Below are 21,249 nucleotides of genomic sequence, written 5' to 3'. Positions count from 1 at the left end.
AAGTCTATGAATTCATGAGTTTATTAGTTAATTAGCTATTAAATTTAAGTTAATTAGTTTATAAGTGTATGAGATTAGAGTTTATTAGTTTAAATGAGTTTCATTGGCTAATATATATAGAATGGCAGTTTGAATTAGTTTTCAAGGGATTTAGATTTAAATTTTTGTCGGTTGGTGAGTTTGAATTTTTTTAGAACTCCCCATTGTAAGTCAATGGGAGTTTTTCCGAGTTTTGATCGTCATTTGTAGGAAAACCGTAAGTCCGATCAGTCTGAAAAGATAAAGCAACGCGAGTCAGAACAGTTTGAGTGTCTGAGCCGAGTTTGGAGTATGTAGAGTTAAAGCTCTAGGACGAGTTTCATATAGAAATTTTAGTCTCGGAATAATAATAATAACTAGATGCGAAAGTTCGTCGAGACAAACTTTAAGTTGGCTTGAGAAAGTTTGGAGCAGAACGTTTTTTGCTAGGCGGTTGCTAGGATGTTATGGGTGGTTGCTATGGTGTTGCTAGGGTATTTTGGGCGGTTGCTAGGGTGTTCTGGGTGGTTGCTAGGTGGTTGCTAGGGTGTCCTGGGTGGTTGCTAAGGTCTTTTGGGTGGTTGCTAGACAGTTGCTAGGGTTTTCTGGGTGGTTGCTAGGCTGTTTTGGGTGGTTGCTAGGTGGTTGCTAGGATATTTCTGATGGTTGCTAGGGTCTTTTGGGTGGTTGCTAGGCGGTTGCTAGGATATTTTGGGTGGTTGCTAGGGTCTTTTGGGTGGTTGCTAGGTGGTTGCTAGGATATTTTAGGTGGTTGCTAGGGTCTTTTGGGTGGTTGCTAGGCGGTTGCTAGGGTCTTTTGGGTGGTTGCTAGGATATTTTAGGTGGTTGCTAGGGTCTTTTGGGTGGTTGCTAGGCGGTTGCTAGGGTGTTTTGGGTGGTTGCTAGGATGTTTTGGGTGGTTGCTAGGGTCTTTTGGGTGGTTGCTAGGCGGTTGCTAGGGTTTTCTGGGTGGTTGCTAGGCTGTTTTGGGTGGTTGCTAGGTGGTTGCTAGGATATTTCTGATGGTTGCTAGGGTCTTTTGGGTGGTTGCTAGGCGGTTGCTAGGATATTTTGGGTGGTTGCTAGGGTCTTTTGGGTGGTTGCTAGGTGGTTGCTAGGATATTTTAGGTGGTTGCTAGGGTCTTTTGGGTGGTTGCTAGGCGGTTGCTAGGGTCTTTTGGGTGGTTGCTAGGATATTTTAGGTGGTTGCTAGGGTCTTTTGGGTGGTTGCTAGGCGGTTGCTAGGGTGTTTTGGGTGGTTGCTAGGATATTTCTGATGGTTGCTAGGGTCTTTTGGGTGGTTGCTAGGCGGTTGCTAGGATATTTTGGGTGGTTGCTAGGGTCTTTTGGGTGGTTGCTAGGTGGTTGCTAGGATATTTTAGGTGGTTGCTAGGGTCTTTTGGGTGGTTGCTAGGCGGTTGCTAGGGTCTTTTGGGTGGTTGCTAGGATGTTTTGGGTGGTTGCTAGGGTCTTTTGGGTGGTTGCTAGGCGGTTGCTAGGGTGTTTTGGGTGGTTGCTAGGGTATTTTGGGTGGTTGCTAGGCAGTTGCTAGGGTGTTTTGGGTGGTTGCTAGGGTATTTTGGGTGGTTGCTAGGCAGTTGCTAGGGTGTTTTGGGTGGTTGCTAGGGTCTTTTGGGTGGTTGCTAGGCGGTTGCTAGGTCTTTTGGGTGGTTGCTAGGATATTTTGGGTGGTTGCTAGGGTCTTTTGGGAGGTTGCTAGGGTGTTCTGGGTGGTTGCTAGGCGGTTGGTAGGGTGTTCTGGGTGGTTGATAGGGTCTTTTGGGTAGTTGCTAGGCGGTTGCTAGGATATTTTGGGTAGTTGCTAGGGTCTTTTGGGTGGTTGCTAGGATATTTTCGGTGGTTGCTAGGGTCTTTTGGGTGGTTGCTAGGCGGTTGCTAGGGTATTTTGGGTGGTTGCAAGGATATTTTTGGTGGTTGCTAGGGTCTTTTGGGTGGTTGCTAGGCGGTTGCTAGGGTGTTTTGGGTGGTTGCTAGGATATTTTGGGTGGTTGCTAGGTGGTTGCTAGGGTCTTTTGGGTGGTTGCTAGGTGGTTGCTAGGGTGTTATGGGTGGTTGCTAGGTGTTGCTAGGCGGTTGCTAAGGTATTCAGGGTGGTTGATATGGTGTTACTAGGTGGCTGGTAGTTGTCACAGATGGTTACTATGGAGTTTTTATAGAGTTCTTAGCATGATCTTGGCATGATTTAACACTTAACTAATCACTATTAGCATGTAGCTATTCACTGTTAGCATGTGTAGTATGTTGGAAGTGATGTTAGCTAGCATGAGTCAAAAGAGCCAAACCTCATCTCTATACGATGTTCTGATACAGAGATATAGGTCTTACAAAACGGTTGCTAGGGTACTCGAGTTTGGTTGCTATGGAGTTGCTTGGGAGCTGGAAGATTTAAACTTAACAAGTTTATAGTGGTTTGAAGTTTACAGTAGTTTACAGTAGTTTGAAGTTTGACAGATAGATAAATAAGTTAGATAGACACACACACACACACACACACACACACACACACACACACACACACACACTCACTAACTCACTCACACACTCACTCATAAACTCAGTGTGTGTGTGTCTGAGTTTAGAGTTTATAAGTGTATAAATTGATGAGTTTATAAGTGTATGAGTTCTTGAGTTTTGAGTTTATAAGTTTAAATCAGTTTAGAGTTTATAAGTTTAAATGAGATTAAGAGTTCAGAGTTTATTAATTTATGAGTTTAAGAGTTCATAAGTTTATGAATTCATGAGTTTATAAGTTAATTAGTTTATAAGTGTTTATAGTTTAGAGTTTATTAGTTTAAATGAGTCTCAATGGCTCATATAGTATATAGAACGGCAGTTTGGTTTAGTCTTCAAGGTGTTTAGATTTAAATTTTTGTCGGTTTGAATTTTTTAGAACTCCCCAATGTAAGTCAATGGAGTTTTTGAATGAGTTTTTTCGAGTTTTGATCGTCATTTTTAGGAAAACCGTAAGTCCGATCAGTCTGAAAAGATATAGCATACCGAGTCAGATCAGTTTGAGTGTCTGAGCCGAGTTTGGAGTATGTAGAGTTAAAGCTCTAGGAGGAGTTTGATATAGATTTTTTTAGGGTCAGAAGAATAATAATAATAAGTTTAAATAGGATTTCAATATGTTGGCTTTCTCAAGCCAACTTAATGATAATAAAGAACAAAAAAAAAAAAAAAAAAAAAAAAAAAAAAAAAAAAACAACTCGGCAGCCAGCTTTACTTTCTTAATTTCCTTCATAATGTCTCAGAAACTCAGTTAATGGTGACCATATTTCTTCAAAATTTCCTCCCTTTCCTCTAACAATATAAGTGAGTCGTTCCAGTACAATACATGATGCCATCTCCTTCACCCACATATGATTTGAGGGTGCATCCATTTTCTTCCAGTACAGAGATATTAACCGCCTGGCCTGCAGGAGTCCAAAGTCAATCAATTTTATTTGTCTGGAGCTAAAAACACAGTTCTCTGGATATATACCCAACACACATATTTTTGCCTCAGCAGGTATGTTTACTCCAGCAATCTTTGACAAAGTTTGCGTGACTGACTTCCAATACTGATGTAATTTTGGACAGTCCCATACACAGTGAAAAAGAGTACCCTTTCCATCTAAACATTTACTACAGCTATCTGGGATATTAGGTGACCAACGGTTCAGTTTAACCGGAGTTATGTAGGTTCTCATCAACCATTTATATTGGAGGAGTTTCATCCTAGTATTAATTGATTGCTTTTGGGCTTTTAAACATGCAGCTTCCCAGTCTGCCATCTTTATCTCCTCTTGGATATCAGATCTCCATGCATCCAGCTTATCAGCGGTAGATTCCTCATCATGTGTTAGTAAAGCTGCATAAAATAAAGAAATATGACCTCTCCTTTCAAGATTTTGCAATATAATATTCTCTAGGTTTGATAGTGTTGGTTCAGATTCAATCTGTTTATATTTCGACATAATAAAATGTTTAATTTGTAAATGCTTATAGAAGTGTTTCTTTGGAATGTTATATGTTTGGCATAACTGCTCAAATGTAAGAAGGTTGCCATCCTTATAAAGGTCTGCCAGCTTCTGTACACCTTTATCTGCCCAGATTTTGAAACCCCCATCAGCTCTTCCTGCCTTAAAACCTGTGTTGCCCCAAATAGGCGAAAAAGGAGAGATGGGAGGAATACCTCCCATATACTGATGGGCCCTATACCAAATATCAATTGTGTTTTTTAAAAAGGGGTTTTTTGTCATTTTTCCCAATTTTTTGGGGCATGCGGAATATAAATACAGATTCAATTTAAGTTTTGTTTCTAATTGTTCAATTTTTATCCATGCTGGGGGTGTCTCAGTTGCAAAGTAGAATATGGCTGAGCGCAGCTGTGCAGACCAGTAATATAATTTAAAGTTAGGGAGTTGTAACCCCCCTCTCTCATATGGCAGGTACAGCAGGCGAAGCCTTAGTCTAGGTTTTTTATTATTCCAAATGAATCTATTAAGGACAGTGTTTAATTCATCAAAAAAATGTTTTGAGAGAGGCAAAGGGAGTGCCTGAAACAGATATAAAAATTTTGGTAATATGCTCATTTTGATCATGTTTATTCTGCCAATCATTGACACAGGCATTTCCATCCATTTATTTAAAGACTCCTTTACTTCACTAACCAAAGGATCATAATTCATTGGTACAATGGTTTTAATGTCTGGGGTAATTTTAACACCAAGATACACAAATCCCTCTTTTGCATTGATAAACGGGGTCTGTATGACTGGATTTAGCCTCTCGTCCCTATTCAAAAATAGAATAGAGGATTTTGAATCATTTACTTCATAGCCAGAAAATCGACCAAATAGCTCTATTTGTTGCATTAAGTTTGGGACACTGATGGACAATCTTGTCAAAAAAACTATCAGATCATCAGCATATAGGGCCAATCTATGCTCTTGATCTCCTAACTGGATGCCGAATATATCAGTTCGCATTCTTATCGTCATTGCCAAGGGTTCCATAGCCAAAATAAATAACATTGGAGATAACGGGCATCCCTGGCGAGTGGAACGTTCCAATGTGAAAGGTTTAGAGACTATGTTGTTTGTCAAGACACTGGCTTTAGGATTTGTATACAAAAGTTTAACCCATTTGAGAAAGTTAGATCCAAGTCCATACCTCGGAAGAACATTAAACAAATATGACCACTCTATTCTGTCAAAGGCCTGACGGGCATCAAGTGATAATAAAGCCGTATCTTTAGCATCAAATTTCTCATGAATTATATTCAAAACTCTTCTTATATTATGAAACCCTTGACGTTTTGGTACAAAGCCATTTTGATCGTTATGAACTAGATGTGAGATAAAGGGGTCTAGTCTTTTTGCTAAAACTTTACAAAGTATTTTAGTGTCAACCCCCATCAAGCTTATTGGTCTGAATGATGAGCATTCTGCAGGCGGTTTACCTGGTTTTAATATCAAAGTGATCATAGCCTGTCTTAGAGTGGGTGGGAGAACCTCATTTTTAAATGCTTCTTCATACATGTTAAAAAGGGGAACTATAATTTTTTCTTTGAACGTTTTGTAGAATTCAATCGTAAATCCGTCTAACCCTGGAGCCTTACCACTGTTGATGCTTTGTATGGCCTGTGATATCTCTTCAATACTTAAATTTCTGTCCAACTCTTGTTGTGTATCTTCTGTGAGTATCTGGAACTGAAGTTGGTCCAAGAATAGGTCTTGTTCTTCCGAGGTATGGCAACAATCAGATTTATACAAATTTTCATAAAATTGTCTAAAACTATCGTTAATTTCAGATGGGTCTACTGTTACCTTACCCGAGGAGGTCTTTATGCTATTAATTGCTCTTTCACTCTGTGTTTTCTTTATTCTCCATGCCAAAAGCTTTCCCGCTCTCTCACCTTGGTCATAATAAGATTGCTTTAACCACATTAAACTTTTTGCTGCTGCATCAGAAGACAATTTATTATATTCAGTTCTCAAACGTAACAATTCACTTTGTTTTATTGGGTCATCACTAGCATTTAAGTCTAATTCCAAAGATTTAATTTGCTTGTCCAAGATTTCCATTTGCTTTTGTTGTTGTTTATTCTTCGTACTCGTATAGCTAAGAATTTCACCTCGAATATATGCTTTAAATCCTTCCCATCTCATTGCGGCACAAGTTTGATCTGTATTTAACTCAAAGTAATTATCTATTTTCTCCCCTATAAATTTAACAAAGTTTGAATTCTGTAGCCATCTTGTTTGAAACCGCCAACGAAACTGTTTGTGGGTAAAATTGTCCATGTAAACATTCAGTGAAATAGCTGCATGATCACTGATCACTATGCTATCATACTGACATTGTTTGATCCTTGATAAAAGTTCCCTTGAGATAAGAAAATAATCTATACGTGAGCGGGATTTATGTATACCTGAGTGACAGGAAAATTCTATTTTATCAGGATTTTGTTCCCTCCACACTTCCACCAAGTTCATATCCAAAATATATTGATTTATTAAATGTCTAGTTTGAGCTTTATAGATATCTGAGCCTGTTGAACGATCTATACTTGGATTTAAGGTACAATTAAAGTCTCCTCCAATTATATATAGTCCTTGCAGAGTGGATACACTAAGAAATAGATCTTCAAAAAACTTTGGCTTATTTTCATTTGGGCCATACAAACTCACTAAATTCAAAGTAATTGAGAGAATGTTACCCTGGACGATTACGTACCTACCAGCCGGGTCTTTTTTTATTTGTAGCATTTGGAATGGTATGCTTCTGTGAATCAAAATAATTACGCCTCTTGCATAGTTATTGTATGATGAGTGTATCACCTGTCCAGGCCATCTATTTTTTACAAATTTTAATTCACAATCTGTAAGATGCGTTTCTTGAAGAAAAATTATTTTCGATTTGAGTTGCTTAATCCTGTTGATAACCTGTTTTAGTTTAATTCTTTTCCTGAGTCCTCTGACATTCCAACTTGTGATTTTTATATCAGACATTATGAGTATTCACTTGTTCCATACTTTGTTGTTTTTTTCAGGAATATTAATATAGCAATACGTTGTGCCGAGTTAGTATGAAATGCAGATAACTTTTGAATAAAAAAAAACAGATAACTAAATAAAAAAAGAAAATCCTGAAAATGACACATAACACTTAGAATCCCCCCGCCCCCTCCCTTACTCAGATTAGTAAATGGGGGTTTGTGCTAATCCACTAATAAGGGGAGTAGCTAAGCTATAAAACCCAACTTCAAAAAGCAGCAGTAGTGTCCGTAAACCATGCATACACCAAACTAAGAAATAAACACAACAAACCCATATGAACATGTTAACATAATCCCTCAATGAAATTATTCAACAGCAATGTCTTTTATCTGCTCACATTGTCTCATTTTCAAAAATAAAAGTTTAACCAAAGTATGTAGTATTAATGTGTTTAAAAAAAATAGAGAAAAAGAATATACACACATATACACATATTTATACATATGCATATTGCATACATACACATGTGGCTATAGTGACGTTATGAAAGTATTATAGAAAATACCTTAAAGTGCAGTTATTAAGTGTGAACAGCTGGTTTTCTAGTTCGGGAACCGACTCGCTCACCATCATAGTCAGTCCTGTCCAACGTGTGTACGGAGAAAATCCCCAGCCTCCTTTGGGGATGAAAACAGCTGTAGCTTCCCATTGTGGAGGATCCTCATCTTACATGGATTGTATTGGAACCCGCGAAAAATGCCTTTTTCAGCGAACACTTTCCTGACGGTGTTGAACTCGGCTCGTAGTCGGACGGTCTCAGCTGAAAGATCCTGGGCGAAAAAAAGTTTGTTTCCTTCGTGTTCGATATTACGTTGTTTTGTGGAACGGAAAACAAACTCCCGATCTTGAAAATTCAGGAATCGGATAAGGACTGCTCTGTGCTGGTTTGGTCTTGGAGGTGCCAGGGTGCGGTGAGCCCTCTCAATGACAAAGGATTTGTCGGTTTCCAGCCAGCGCGGTAGCGTCTCCCGAATGTACTCCAGCAGCGGCCGCTGACCCTCGGCGCCTTCCCGGAGGCCAAACAAGCGAAGGTTCTTCCTGCGGCCCCGGTTCTCCAGGTCGTCAGTCTTTGCCTCCAGGTAAGATATTCGCTTCATGGCGTTGTTAAGGTCGACCGTACTCTTTTCCAAGAGCTCCTCCGTCGACACGATTCTATTCTCAGCTTCCTCCAGTCGAGTAACATTAGTGGCTACATTTTGCTTCACCTCCGTCATGTTTTTCTCCAAAGCGGCGATGGACTTAGTCATTTCACCCATACGATTATCTATGCTATCCAGCTTGGTTCCAAATCCACTGAACTCCGAGTGCAATGACCGAAGTTCGGCTAACACCGCAGTAATGTCACACATGCTATCCGTGTTAGCAGTCCCCACGTTGTCTTGACCTGCTGCCGAAATGTCAGTTTTAGCTGGTTTTTGGGAACCGCGTTTTCGTGTGAAAATATCACAATCCTTGGGAGTAGCAGATTTTGACATTTTCCGATTCAGTTTACACTTCAAAGGCTGGGTTTTTTGGAATTTTTGATGCAGGCTACACGGAGCATTCACTTTAAGCTGCCATCTTGGTTCACGGCTCTATAGCGCCCCCTACTAATCTTCAATCTTAAAAGATTGAGCTTGGTCTGGTTACAGCCAGATTAACAATACCCCTCACTCAACAAGCAAACTACGAGTTAGACTAAAAACTCCGTAAACCCCAAACCAGGTACTGGTTACCATAGCAGCAAAAACACATTGTTTCTACACTTGAGAAATGGATAAACATATCCAAGTTCCCCATCTCTAGATTTTCATTTTGTATCATTTTTGCCTATGGATTGATTCACACCCTTTTGAAATAATGTTTTAGAATTGCTTACGGTAGTTAAAATATCATGTTAAGCATTTAGCATCTATGAGCTGCAATTTTAATTTTCTGAATGTGCATTTAAATGCTCATTCAGAAAACCATACGTATTTTGATAACCGTGTTATTTATTACTCTTATAAGACTCTTGAAAGTTCTTCCCTCAACTAATCTAATTTATGCAAAACACGCACTAGGAGACAAAGGATCACTAACTTTCCTTCTGAAAGTATAACTTCTTATTCACTCACTCACCTCCTAAGGGAGTCACACCTTCACTCTTAAAAAGATCACGGATTACAAGATCACATGAGCTCAGGGGAAACATTTGCTGCCTTAGGGTTAGGTGCCTTGTCTTTTCAATCATCAAAGACCTGTATTAACCTGGTTCTCTTTCTCATCAATATATCGTCAGCGAAGGTCAACTGAAGCCTCAATAATTTGTATTAGGACACTCCATTATTACTTGAGACATGCAAGTATCAGACTATCTTATTATTTGATACATTAAGTATCACCTACCTCTTTTCACAAAGGTGTTAGAACGAAGAAACTGTTGATTTCTTAAGTCTGTTGGTTTGACGATTATCAAATACTGTCATAACTTCACTTTTATTTTTTACTCTGCTTCAGTCTAAACCTTCCTACACTAAACTCAAACTGTATGCTTGTGTTTTTATGTTAGAACAAGTTTAATGTTTAGTGCAGTTAAGAAAGTCTTTGTTTGAATCACTTAATGGTTGTTCATTGGTTTGCACCTAAATGGTGTCCCTAAACATGCTGATCAATGTTTAATGTATTTATTTTGTCATCACTTGCTATATCCAGCAAATAAAATAAAAAATCTGATTGAATGGTGATCCACACAAAACTGTATTTTCTGCCTGCTTTTTTCAAAGTAAATTTAGGTGTCTGAAAGGGGTCATGGAATGACAATTCAAATGTTCCTTGATCCTTTGACAGTTAAGAGTTTGTTATACTATAAAAACTCAAAACTTTCTTGTTATTCCAAAACCTGCTTTTATTGAAACCAAGGCCAGCAAATGACAGGCTCTAAAAAGTGGAGACTTGTGACATCACAGGGCAGCTGTAGACCGCCTTTGCAGAAGAATATCAACGCCTACGTCTAAATCACTGCGTCTTTGGCCCCGCCCACTAGAGCGTTAGTGAACAGCGACATGAGAACGAAAAAAGGTCGACAGTGACAGGATCCATACCATTATCTTCCAAACGATCCTAATGCTTGGATAGTGGTTTGTTTTTTAATGTGAATGTGGCAGCAGTGCATTATTTGTTTGTATTCGGTGTATTTCACTGTGGATTATTTAGTACATTTCAGCGCAGGCTTGGCAAACAGACTTTTACGATATGGATCTGCCAGCAACGCCACAAACATGCAAGTAGTCATGTTTATTCTAATGCCTGATCGGTGATCAAGGCCAGTGACTAAACAATCAACTTCACGTTGTTTCTCTTATTAGGATGAAAATAATCTTATTTAAACTGTGATTAAATTATATAAAAGAAAGCTATCAAAGAACGCTCCCTTTCCAATCGCCCAAGCTGTCAAATCTGGACACTTGCCAAAACTCGTTGAAATAAATCATCACAAAATCATGACACTGTTACAATGTACAGTACAACGAAGCTCTTACTGTATTTACATCGTGTTTGCATTGTTATTTGGTCACGGTGTAAGCCAGAGGTGTAAAGTCCAGGTTCAGAAAGTAAATGTTCTCCTCAGTATTATGTTACAATCACTTGGATTTGCTAGAACAGTTTTTCAGCCAGGAGATAGAACTAATTAGTGAAATCAGCTGGCTGAGTTCATGGGAGGAATAAACACATGGCAGGACTTTTACTTTCTGACCCCTGGACTTTACACCTCTGGTTAAAGCATTTATGAGAGTGCAGAAATTGCGTTGCAATGATAAGATCTTTTCATACGCGATCAACAGACTGTCTGTCATCAGCTTAATGCTCATCACTGCAACCAATACCTTTCACGATTCCTTAATCTCGATAGCTGTAATAGTAAAAACGTAGTAAAAGTTTTAGAGAGAGAGTTCCACATGTAATACTAGCTATTTCATATGCAAACATGTCAGCCAAACACAGCAGCGGGCGTTTACACTGAAGTTGCATACAGACACACCCCTTAAAACAGAGCGTTCAAATCAGAGGCTAAAATCAGGCTTGGAAAAATGCTTTTTATTTCTTCATTTTTTTTTACAATTTTTTCTGTTAACATCATACTAAAATTGTAAGGGCACCCCTGGAAACATTATAAAATAATAAAATAATCCTGTCCATGACCAGTCCATCTTTAACAAAAAATATGGAAGAAAATTTATGCCAAATGTTTTTGAAACAAAATAGAATGAACCTATGGTGAAGTGGTGAATCTGCGCAAGCCAATATGGGCGGAGCATTTGCCTGTATGCAGCCAATTTCACCATAGGATTTCAGATGTATTACCCTTCAGCGACGATCTTCCGGCCTTATTGATTCTATATCAAACCTTCTCGCCGTCTTTTCAGAAAGCGGCTCCGCCCCTCATGCTCTCCCGTTTCCTTTCTGGAACATCGGAGAAAGAAACAGCGGAGCCAGATGACTGACTGATCGGATTTAGTTAGCTAACGGCGGTTGCAGATTCTGCGTGCCTCACTATCTCCTCAAGGAGAGATGTCTCCTGTGATTTTAACCCGTGCAGACTAGCACCCCTCGTGTGAAGCGAGTGGCCTCGTCTCGTTCGATGGATTGAAGACACGATGTCATTGGCGGCTTTTTGACACAAAGGATTGGTCTGGCTCATTGGATGACCCTGCCCCTATGCCGTCTAGAGACCAGAGCGATGGCAGAGCTTGACTGGACACTAGGGCTGCACGATATATCGCATGAGATTGTTATGCGCATCTCGTCAGTAAAGCCGGTTCCTTGATTAGTAGTAAATCGACATCACCTGCTTTCAGATGGAGCGGCATGTACTACAAAGAGCCGTAGTTAACTGACAAGCTGAGCCATATCGCATTAATATCGCGGACGTATCACCAGCGATAATTAATGCGATATGGCTCAGCTTGTCAGTTAACTACGGCTCTTTGTAGTAAATGCCGCTCCATCTGAAAGCAGGTGATGGCGATTTACTACTAAACAAGGAACCGGCTTTACTGACGAGATGCGCATAACAATCTCATGCGATATATCGTGCAGCCCTACTGGACACAGAGTTATTCCATGTTCTTTCTGAGGCCTTTGAGGAGCTCTGACTCGGCTACCCCTGAGGAACCCACACGCAGCCATCTGGATGAATGTTTTCTGCGGGGGCGCCAGCAGGCTCCTCGTCAGCGAGCCTATTCGACTGCAGTGCCTATTTCGACCACTAGTTGTCATTCTTACATACTACACCTTAAAAGCTAGTGTCGTGATTGCTTTCTCAACATTGATATGTTTATGTAGCCGACATAAATATAAACAAATCAAAAACGCATTCGATTCAAGTTTTTTTCTAGTCGACTAGTAGATAATTTATGCCATTAGTCTAATCACATATTACACGTGCCGGTGCGTGAAACATTGATTGAAATTATGATACAATTTATAATTTGATGAAAAATGAAATTCACTTTAAAGCAAGGTTTTCTACAAAACAAAACTTGAGTGGTCAAAATCATGTCTAACCCACTCCAATTGTCTCCCGATATATTGGGCATTTTATGATCCTATCTAATGGCTCGTTTCCACCGAGCGGTACGGTACGGTACGGTACAGTACAGTACAGTACGATTCGGGATGGTAAACCCTGATCCGGCTTGCATTTCCACTGTCAACAGTACCCTTTACTTGACAGGTGTGGTGTAGCCTATATCAGAAAGAAGCGATCGACGTATTTTTCGCGCAAAGAAAAAAGCGACATGGTAAACAACAATGGATGACATACAGCAGATCTTGTTCTTGTTTCTTAGCATGTTTGTCACAAGAATACAAGCGCCGACATTAGGCGATTCTCAATAACAAGTACGCAAAGTTTTAACTTTAACCAGGAGAAGGACACTGGAGAGTAAATCTCCAAATGGAACAGAACAGCGTGCTCTTGAAAGTGTCACTCAGCTCGCTCTACTTCTCTCTGTATGTACATTTTAGGCAACAATAAAACAAACTATGTTATAAAACACCACTCTGCCTCTTTTTGTTTTTATTTATTTAAAGGGGTCATGACATGAGAAACCAAATTTGCCTTGATCTTTTGGTATATAAGAGGTCTTTGTACCATTAAAACGTCCTGCAAATTTCATAGCTTAAGACGTCCTCCCCATTATAAACGAATCATTTATTTAATCAAGCTCTAAATACAGCTCGTTCTGGATCCATGGTATGAAGTGACGTAGCAGTCGTTTGCATACGACCGCCTCCAGCGTAGACAACTACGCTTCAAGCGCAAGATAACTACGCCTCATTTCATCATCGCATCTGTCACGCGCTTTACATGTTCAGTCGACGTGCAGCGAGTGGGTCTGTTTACAAGAAGATTGCGATGTCACGCAGATGTGCTGTTCCTGGCTGTGGACAAAAAACATGTTTGAATAATATATGCTGCTAAAAGATCCAGACGTCAGGGGAAGATGGATGCAGTTTATTTTTTGCGGACGTCCCAGTCACGGCAGTGTTAATTTAAGCGTGTGTTCTCCACATTTCAAGGATGAGTGACAGTTGAGAACAATCGCAGTTTGATGCTGGCTTTGCCAGAAAACCTTAGTATAAGTTAAGGCCGTGTGGACTATTCTGGGCTACACAACGACGACGCAAACTGTAAGTAATGTAGGATATTTAAAACTTAAAACGTTAATTGCAGTTTAATTCATTATGAATAATCACCGTGTTTTTACTTAGTTTAGCCTACTTATTGATTTCATGACCGTCATGTTCATGCCCCGTAGGCTATTTAAAGATGTATGCTGTTAAACTGACAAAATAGTTTCACACTTTCTATGTGGACGGGCTGATGCATTCTTAGTTGTGTTGATGGTTAATTTCCTCTGATTCCGACTCAAACATCATTGCAATCGCCACCGCCTCGCACGCATCACCCGTTACTATGGTAACGGTAAACACAGCTCCGCAAAATCCGCACGTTTTGACAAGGGGGCGTTAACAATTGATGCATAGGCACTGACGTTAGCCAATAATAACAGTGGGCGTTAACATTGAACTCTTAAAGGGGAAACACCCCCAAAACAGACTGTTTGAATCAGAGGATGAGAATATCTAAAATAAATATCCAAAATACTATAGTAATACTATAATTGCACCTAAGGGAACATAATAAAAGAAAAGAAAAAAACATGTCATGACCCCTTTAATAAATCTTAGACATTATAGCCGCGTATTGATTATATTCACAGAATGTAACGTTAGCTTATTTATAACAAAACGAAATATAAAACACCACACTGCCTCTTCTTGTTTAAATTAAAAAAAAATATTAAACTTATTAATATGGTTCAGGCAATATGTGCATTTGTACTCTGATCATCTACACTGTAATAAAATTAAAAATTAAAAATTAAAAAAACTCAACCCCGTCTCATTTTGTTAAATTTCAGTTTTATCAATAACAGCCATTATAAAAGTATAAGTAAAAGGTACAAGAAGCTATACAATAAGAAATAAAGCAAACAATTCAGTCAAACATACAAAGTAAGCGCTCTAATCTAACATTACAAAAGTTAAAGTAAAGTTAAATGACCTAAATATAAAGACAGGCTATGAAATTTCACTTCAGCCCTCAGACACAACGATTGGCCAGGGAAAAAATTATAGAATCACAAGACCAAAGATCGCACGTTAGATATACACAAGACGAATTATATCTCATATTTAACCACTACAGAGACATCAGAGTCAGCGGCTAACGTCAGAGCGACTAGCTGGCCCGGGGAAAGGCTGTACCAGGGGGGATACATGAGCGCCGAGCGCCCGGTGATCGTCTGGATCTCACAACCTGGATAAAATTTTCATAAATCTTTTATAAATAAACCACAGATTTGAGCTTTAAACAACTACATTCTTGCCTGAAAAACTCTTAAAACTACATTTTGTGACACAATAACAGTAGTATTGTTTTTCAACTCTATATTAAAAAAAATGTCGCTTCTTATGTTGTCAGTCCCCTTGTAGCACGCGGAAGTGACGATACTCTGTCAACCAATCAACGTTTTGCAGTGAGTCAAGCTCCACCCTTTAGTACCGTACCACTGTGCTAGGTACCCCAACGGAAGGGTACCGAAAAAAGGGTACGGTACGGTTTGGCATTTTGGTACCATTCACAACTTTTGACAGTGGAAACGGAAATAATTGTGTACTGTACCGTACCGCTCAGTGGAAACGAGCCATTACTCATCTCATGCGGTACCTTTTTCATATAATCAACATAGATGAAATAAAAAAAAAGCTTAAAAAAATACCTTTCATATATGTTTAAATAATATAAAGTTATATTTAAGCTCCGCTTCGCTTACATGCTCTGATGTGTAGCCTATTCATGCATGTGTGCGTGCATGTGGGGAGGGGTGCAATTTGCAAATAATAATCGAATAATACCCAGCAATCTTTGAATATTATTTTTGCTTGAAATGTATTTTAGTTTCGTTTTCAAATTAGCGCCAATTCGGGGTGGATTGCTTTATTGGTTAGTTAATTAGCCTATTATTCTTAATGAGAAACACAACAACAAATCAGTGCTCCTTCGCACCATTATGAATGCCCGTGTGGATGCGCACATTTTATGTTTGCCTTTAGAGATTTTAATAACCCAGATTTAAAAATGTCCGCTCTCTCCAACACACAACACGACTACCGGGAGCAGCAACCAGAGCTGACGTACGGCGACAATCACTGACCGCGTTTATGACTTGAAAATACGTGTGTGCACGTTCATTGCAGAACACAGTTTATCATTCCCGATCTCTCAACAATTTGTAAATCTGTGTAAAATAATAGCTGACAAATTCACTCATGACAGTAAAAGAGGGCATTCTAAGTCAATCTACTGCAGTATTTCCTCTCTCATTCAGTAGAAAATGTGGTTAACACCCAGTCATGCTTCAAAAAAAAAAAAAATAGCGTCATATACCGTTAATAATTTTGAAAAATACCGTGATATGGATTCCAGCACTATCGTCTTTGTATACTTCCTATTTTAGATTAATTTCCTAGTATTTAATTTACAATAATTTATTTTGAACAAAATTTTTGAGATTTCATGTTTTAGATTGTAGGTCCTCTTAGACCCTGTCAAGGACAAAGCTAACCAGCAATACTTGATATCAAAGTAGCCTAAATGTTACATGTTTATACCATATTGTAGAGTAACCTTTCAAATAGCCGACCATAATCTGTAGTCTGAGCCTGTCCAGGGCTAATGGCTAATGGCAAATGGCAGATACGTTAAAGGAAAATAATTTTCAAATAAGGTTTTTTTTTGTTTTGTTTTTTGCCAAATAACCCCCAGCCATAGTATCTGATTTATACAAAACAAGGATTTTGTTTGATACTGGTAATGATAATGGTTTTCAGTGTTTTTAAATTAGAAGTTGATTTTGGGTTTAATGTCACAAGTAATTGTAAAAGGCTTCTTCTGTATTATTTTTCCTAGTTTAAAGTGTGTCGTAATAACAAATGGAAGTCGGATCTTCTCAGATGGAAGGCAACGGTAGCATTTGTCTGGTCACGTAATCTCAACATGTCCGTCCACATGAGGTGACCCGAATAAATAAAACCACCTCAATTAGGACATTAGATATTCTTAAAAAGTATCATTAATTTCTGTAGAGCTGGACATTTTAATAAGGATCAAATTACTAAATTCAGCTTTGAGAATGAAACTAACCTGTTTGTTCCTCAGTATCTTCATGTTTCAGACTGAATGTTTCTTCAATCTTAATGTCTTCGTTCTCCGTTTTAATAAACGCCATCTTTGTTTGTTCTTCAGTATCTTCTTGTTTCAAGTCTTCACTCTCCTCTTTAATAAACGCCATCTTTATAATAGTGTCACGTGGATCTCAGTCGCTTCACCAGGAGTTCTTCTGTGTGTTTGTCCTGTTTAAGATGAGAGTAATTAACAGAAAGAAAAATAAATCCACACTAAATCTCTGCGTGCGTCTCAATCAGCTCTAGTTCAGTAGTTCAGCAAACTGGTAAGAGTCAGTCAGAGTGAGAGTTAATGGACTTTGCCTTTGTTGCTTTTGGCTTGCTTAGGGACACTTATAATATTCGACAATATTATTAATCTGCCTGTTTTTACACTATTATATTAGAACTGAACTAGACAATAACATCATTGTTTTCTCCAGCGCAGCTATATATATAAATTTTATTGAACCATCAAAAAAGAACCATCACTGAACTTAATTTAAGATGGACTACGACATATTCTTCTAAATCTGCTGTACAGTAGAAACAAACTTTATTGCATTATTTTATTATCACAGTAAAGCTGCTTTGAATTGTAAAAAGTTATATATAAATAAAGGTGACGACTTAAATCACATGATTAAACAAAAACCACTCAAAATGAAACATAAATTAATAAAAGAACAAAAATCATACAAACTGAATTTGTATATAGTATCTAAATTTCTGATTCACGATAAAGGGAGCAAAATGAGACGCATTTAGTTACTCATGCATGAATGCTCTTTACCCATAAAAACAACGTTCATCCGTGTTATTACATACACAATGTTACATTTACCAGTAATTCTTAACTTTCTCAGCTGTATAAACTGTTTGAACGGGTTGCTTTGATTTAAACACTTAAAATGGTCTAAAACACAAACCTTTCTTCAGTCGAATCACATCAGATGCAGGAGTGCGGCGCAGCTCTATGACATCACATCACCACACCAAAATAAAAGTCCTGTCTGCACGACACAACTTGTAGAAATATACATACAATAAAACACATTCAAATATTAATTTAAGATTCAGAGATTCCAAATTCTATCAATACCATTAAGATTTTTATCAAGAGATTCTTACCAAAATATAAGCCAGCATGAATGATATTCAGACAAGGATAAAGTCAAGAATCTTGGTCTTCATATTACAAAGGGTTGTAAAAAAAACTTTAGCATATTTAAAATTCTTTAGGAATTTGTGGATCAAAATGTCTGATCTCTATTAGATATATTCGTCTTATTTCATCTCAATATCTCCACAATATTGGGGCATTAAATAAAATAAAATTTTACTTTATGGTTAAAGTGCATGTAAATGATATTACATTGCTTTTGTCTGTCTGAATGGAGTACTTAAAATGGTTACTGCGTGTTCCGTTTAAAAAATGTAGGGTAGGGCGAAAAACTCAATCTCATTTTCTCCTTCCAACTTTAAAATCATCGTTTTGCCTTTTATTTATTTTGTAAATGGTGTTTGACTTAGTCTTTGCACGTGTGGTTTGTAGACGTCACACATGACCTTTCAATGTGATTACACAATGTGTTGTACCCCATTGAAATCCACTATATGGAGAAAAATCCTGGAATGTTTCCTCAAATTCTTATGATGTTATCTGTACTTAAACCATAGTCTGCCTGAATACTGGATTCTGATTGGCTGGAAGGTGTGCAATAAAAGCCTTTAATGCAGAGGTATTTTCAGTCATTTTAATCACCATTCTACCTATAAACATAGGTAAGCATACTAACACACAGTGACACAGAGTGATACTGCTATTGTAAACATTTGCTATTTACTTGGCTAAATGGATGATTTTTCTGTGTAATTTTACTTATTTGGTGAATATCACAATTTTGATAAATGGGCCGAGGCACAAGATGAACTGGAGGAAATGTAGAAGATAACGTTAAATGAGAAATGTAACCAACATTTTTTTTTAATTAACACCAGCACAGCTCAAGAAGATAGAAGACAACAATGATGAGGTTTATTTAAAAAAAATAAAATAAAATAAATAAAATAAATAAATAAATAAATAAATAAATATATATATATATATAAGAATCAGTGGTTAAAAATCATCTTTACCATGATACCACAGCAGTATAATCCTAAACATTTGCTGTGTTCCCTTTATTTCACTGACGACTATGGGATGAAAATAGTATCTAAATGATTAACACGTGCAAACACACTTATCAATGAACTTCATACATGTTGCAGAAATGTTTTATTCATGCCTTTCAACTTGCGTGTGCAAAATGCAAAATTGAATGAATGTGTAGGAATTTGTACAAATAGAGACATTTTTGTGAATACAAATGTTTTCCTTTGTATTAGTGCATCATAATTTGTGCATGCAACAAAGAAGATGTGCATGTGTGGATCAGGTGACGCCCGTGCATTCATTGACGTCCTTTCTGAGTCGATCTCATTTGATTCATTTGGATTTTGAGACTTTCTTTTCGCGGTTTTTAAGCATTTCACAACTCACACACAAACAACTACAAATGAATAGGCCTGCCCTGGTGCTAATTATTATTTGTGTGCACAACTACCCATCTATTTGACAAATTCACAAATGTGCGTCACTACATTTAAACTAATACGATACAACTTGTGTGTGCAAAATCCAAAATCACATGAATGTGCAGCATTTTGTACAAATAGAGACATAGTTGTTAATACAAAACCTCGATTTTGTATTTATGTAGGCCAGAATTTGTGCATGTGTGGCGGGGTAGTGGAAGGGCAAAAGTTACACTTATGAGAAAAGTATAGCAGAATAAAGAGCAGACTACGCCACCCCGTTTCACTGAACGGGGAAATTTCACAAAAACACACAGATTCGCTACCACAGAGGACAAGAGACGTGGATCTGAATACAAAAATACTTTATTTTCACAATAATAATATTTTTAAATGTATAAAAAGCTATTGACTCAAGAGGTTTACACCACTCAAGAGAACAAGAGGTTTACACCACTTCGGTGTGCATCAGAACAGAAAACAAAAAAAGACACTTTCAGGCTGAGGCTTACCAGTAGGCAGCTAGCTGGGCAGTGAGTATCCTAAGACCACACCACTCACCAAACTCCACTCCACACAAACACTCTCACTCTCACACTTGCTAAGTGAAAGAAACGCAGGTGCCAACGGCAAAACACTCGGTGAAGGAAACACCACCACCAAAAAGGCACAAACAGCTAGCTTCCCTACACCGGGGGCCTTCAGCTTCTGAAAGAAACACACACAAAAAAACACAATATAATTTCACAATTAGCTGCAGACACATGTATCAACAAATTATAGTAGAACAAATTCTAACTATAAAAGGAGGCCAACACTTGGCAAATTACTGGCCACAGAAGTTAAGCCGGCTAGTGTTTCCCAAGGAGTTCACATCAGATTGCCATTTCAGCATAAACAGAGCAGCCAAATGTTTTCACAGTCCTTAAGAAAAGCACTGATCAAAGAGCAAAATAACCAAACTGCTGGTGGCAATATAACCAAAAGGTAAGGGCTAAATTACATTATTGATAGTACGTCTCACATTGAATGACGGCTCTGAGACTGGCCACTCACTTAGTCCACCAGCATTGGCTTAAAGCAATCTTCCAAAAACAAAATAAACGAACGAAAAAAAAACAAAGTAATGTATCAAAATAATAAAACGGTCACATAGTGGTATTAATGGCAGCAGAACAAACAATGCAGTCTTAACGACGTTGTCTATGGAGCATTTGCCCCGCAGTCCACTGAGATGAACCGCTCACAAACAGATTGACGCACCAATGGTAGATCGCTAGACCCACAGAATACTCAGTTACTCACAGCCTCATTTATAATAGGCAAACCGCAAATGTACCGGTGTTCCATCTGGCCAAACACATAAGCTGCACTGTGATGAGGACAGCCTGCACCCAAAAGCAACGTTGCACAAATCCGGACCCTAGTCTGGCTCCAGCAGAGATGCGCACGCACCCAAACAGAGGCGATAGTGACAATGACGCATACCCAGGTGGCCTGAACTCCGCCTTAAATAGGCCAGGGATGGCTGCCGATAGGCCGTCACACCCATCACTCACCACAAATAATAGGGCGGGATCTTAACCCGCCCTGCCACACATGCAACAAGTAAGATGTGCATTTGTGGATGAGGTGACACGCTTGCATTCATTGACTCGTTTCTGAGTCAATCCTATTTGATTCATTTGGATTTTGAGACTTTCATTTCGCGGTTTCGCCTTGCAAGTTCATTGATAAGTGTGCTTGCACGTGTCAATCATTTAGATACTATTTTCATCCCATAGACGACTGCTTCTCAAAATCTCGGAGTTCAAGGCAGGATTCGCACACCGCT

General features: G+C 38.5%; 1 protein-coding gene across 4 annotated transcripts in view; it reads right to left on the bottom strand.

Annotated features, from left to right (window-relative positions):
• LOC311289721 (uncharacterized protein) overlaps positions 1-17,832 on the bottom strand; it is a 58,905-nt gene extending 41,073 nt beyond the window's left edge. For 2 of the 4 annotated variants that reach the window (XR_014627207.1, XM_084407954.1), the window contains exons 1-2: positions 17,765-17,832; positions 16,816-17,024 (exon numbers count right to left, since the gene is read on the bottom strand). Coding sequence is in view for 3 of the 4 variants with exons in the window: in XM_084407954.1 (XP_084264080.1) it covers positions 16,816-16,963 (148 nt within the window). In the remaining variant the exon portion in view is untranslated. Of the gene's footprint in view, positions 1-16,815; positions 17,100-17,679; positions 17,708-17,764 lie in introns of those variants that run through there. The other 2 variants (XM_084407956.1, XM_084407955.1) reach the window with 2 other exon arrangements.
• Positions 17,833-21,249: the final 3,417 nt, after the last annotated feature.

Source organism: Rutilus rutilus (genome assembly GCF_951802725.1).
Source record: "Rutilus rutilus genome assembly, chromosome: 4".
NCBI classification, from domain to species: Eukaryota; Metazoa; Chordata; class Actinopteri; order Cypriniformes; family Leuciscidae; genus Rutilus; species Rutilus rutilus.
Note: the sequence above shows the minus strand (reverse complement) of the source record. Positions and strands in the feature narration are given on the sequence as shown.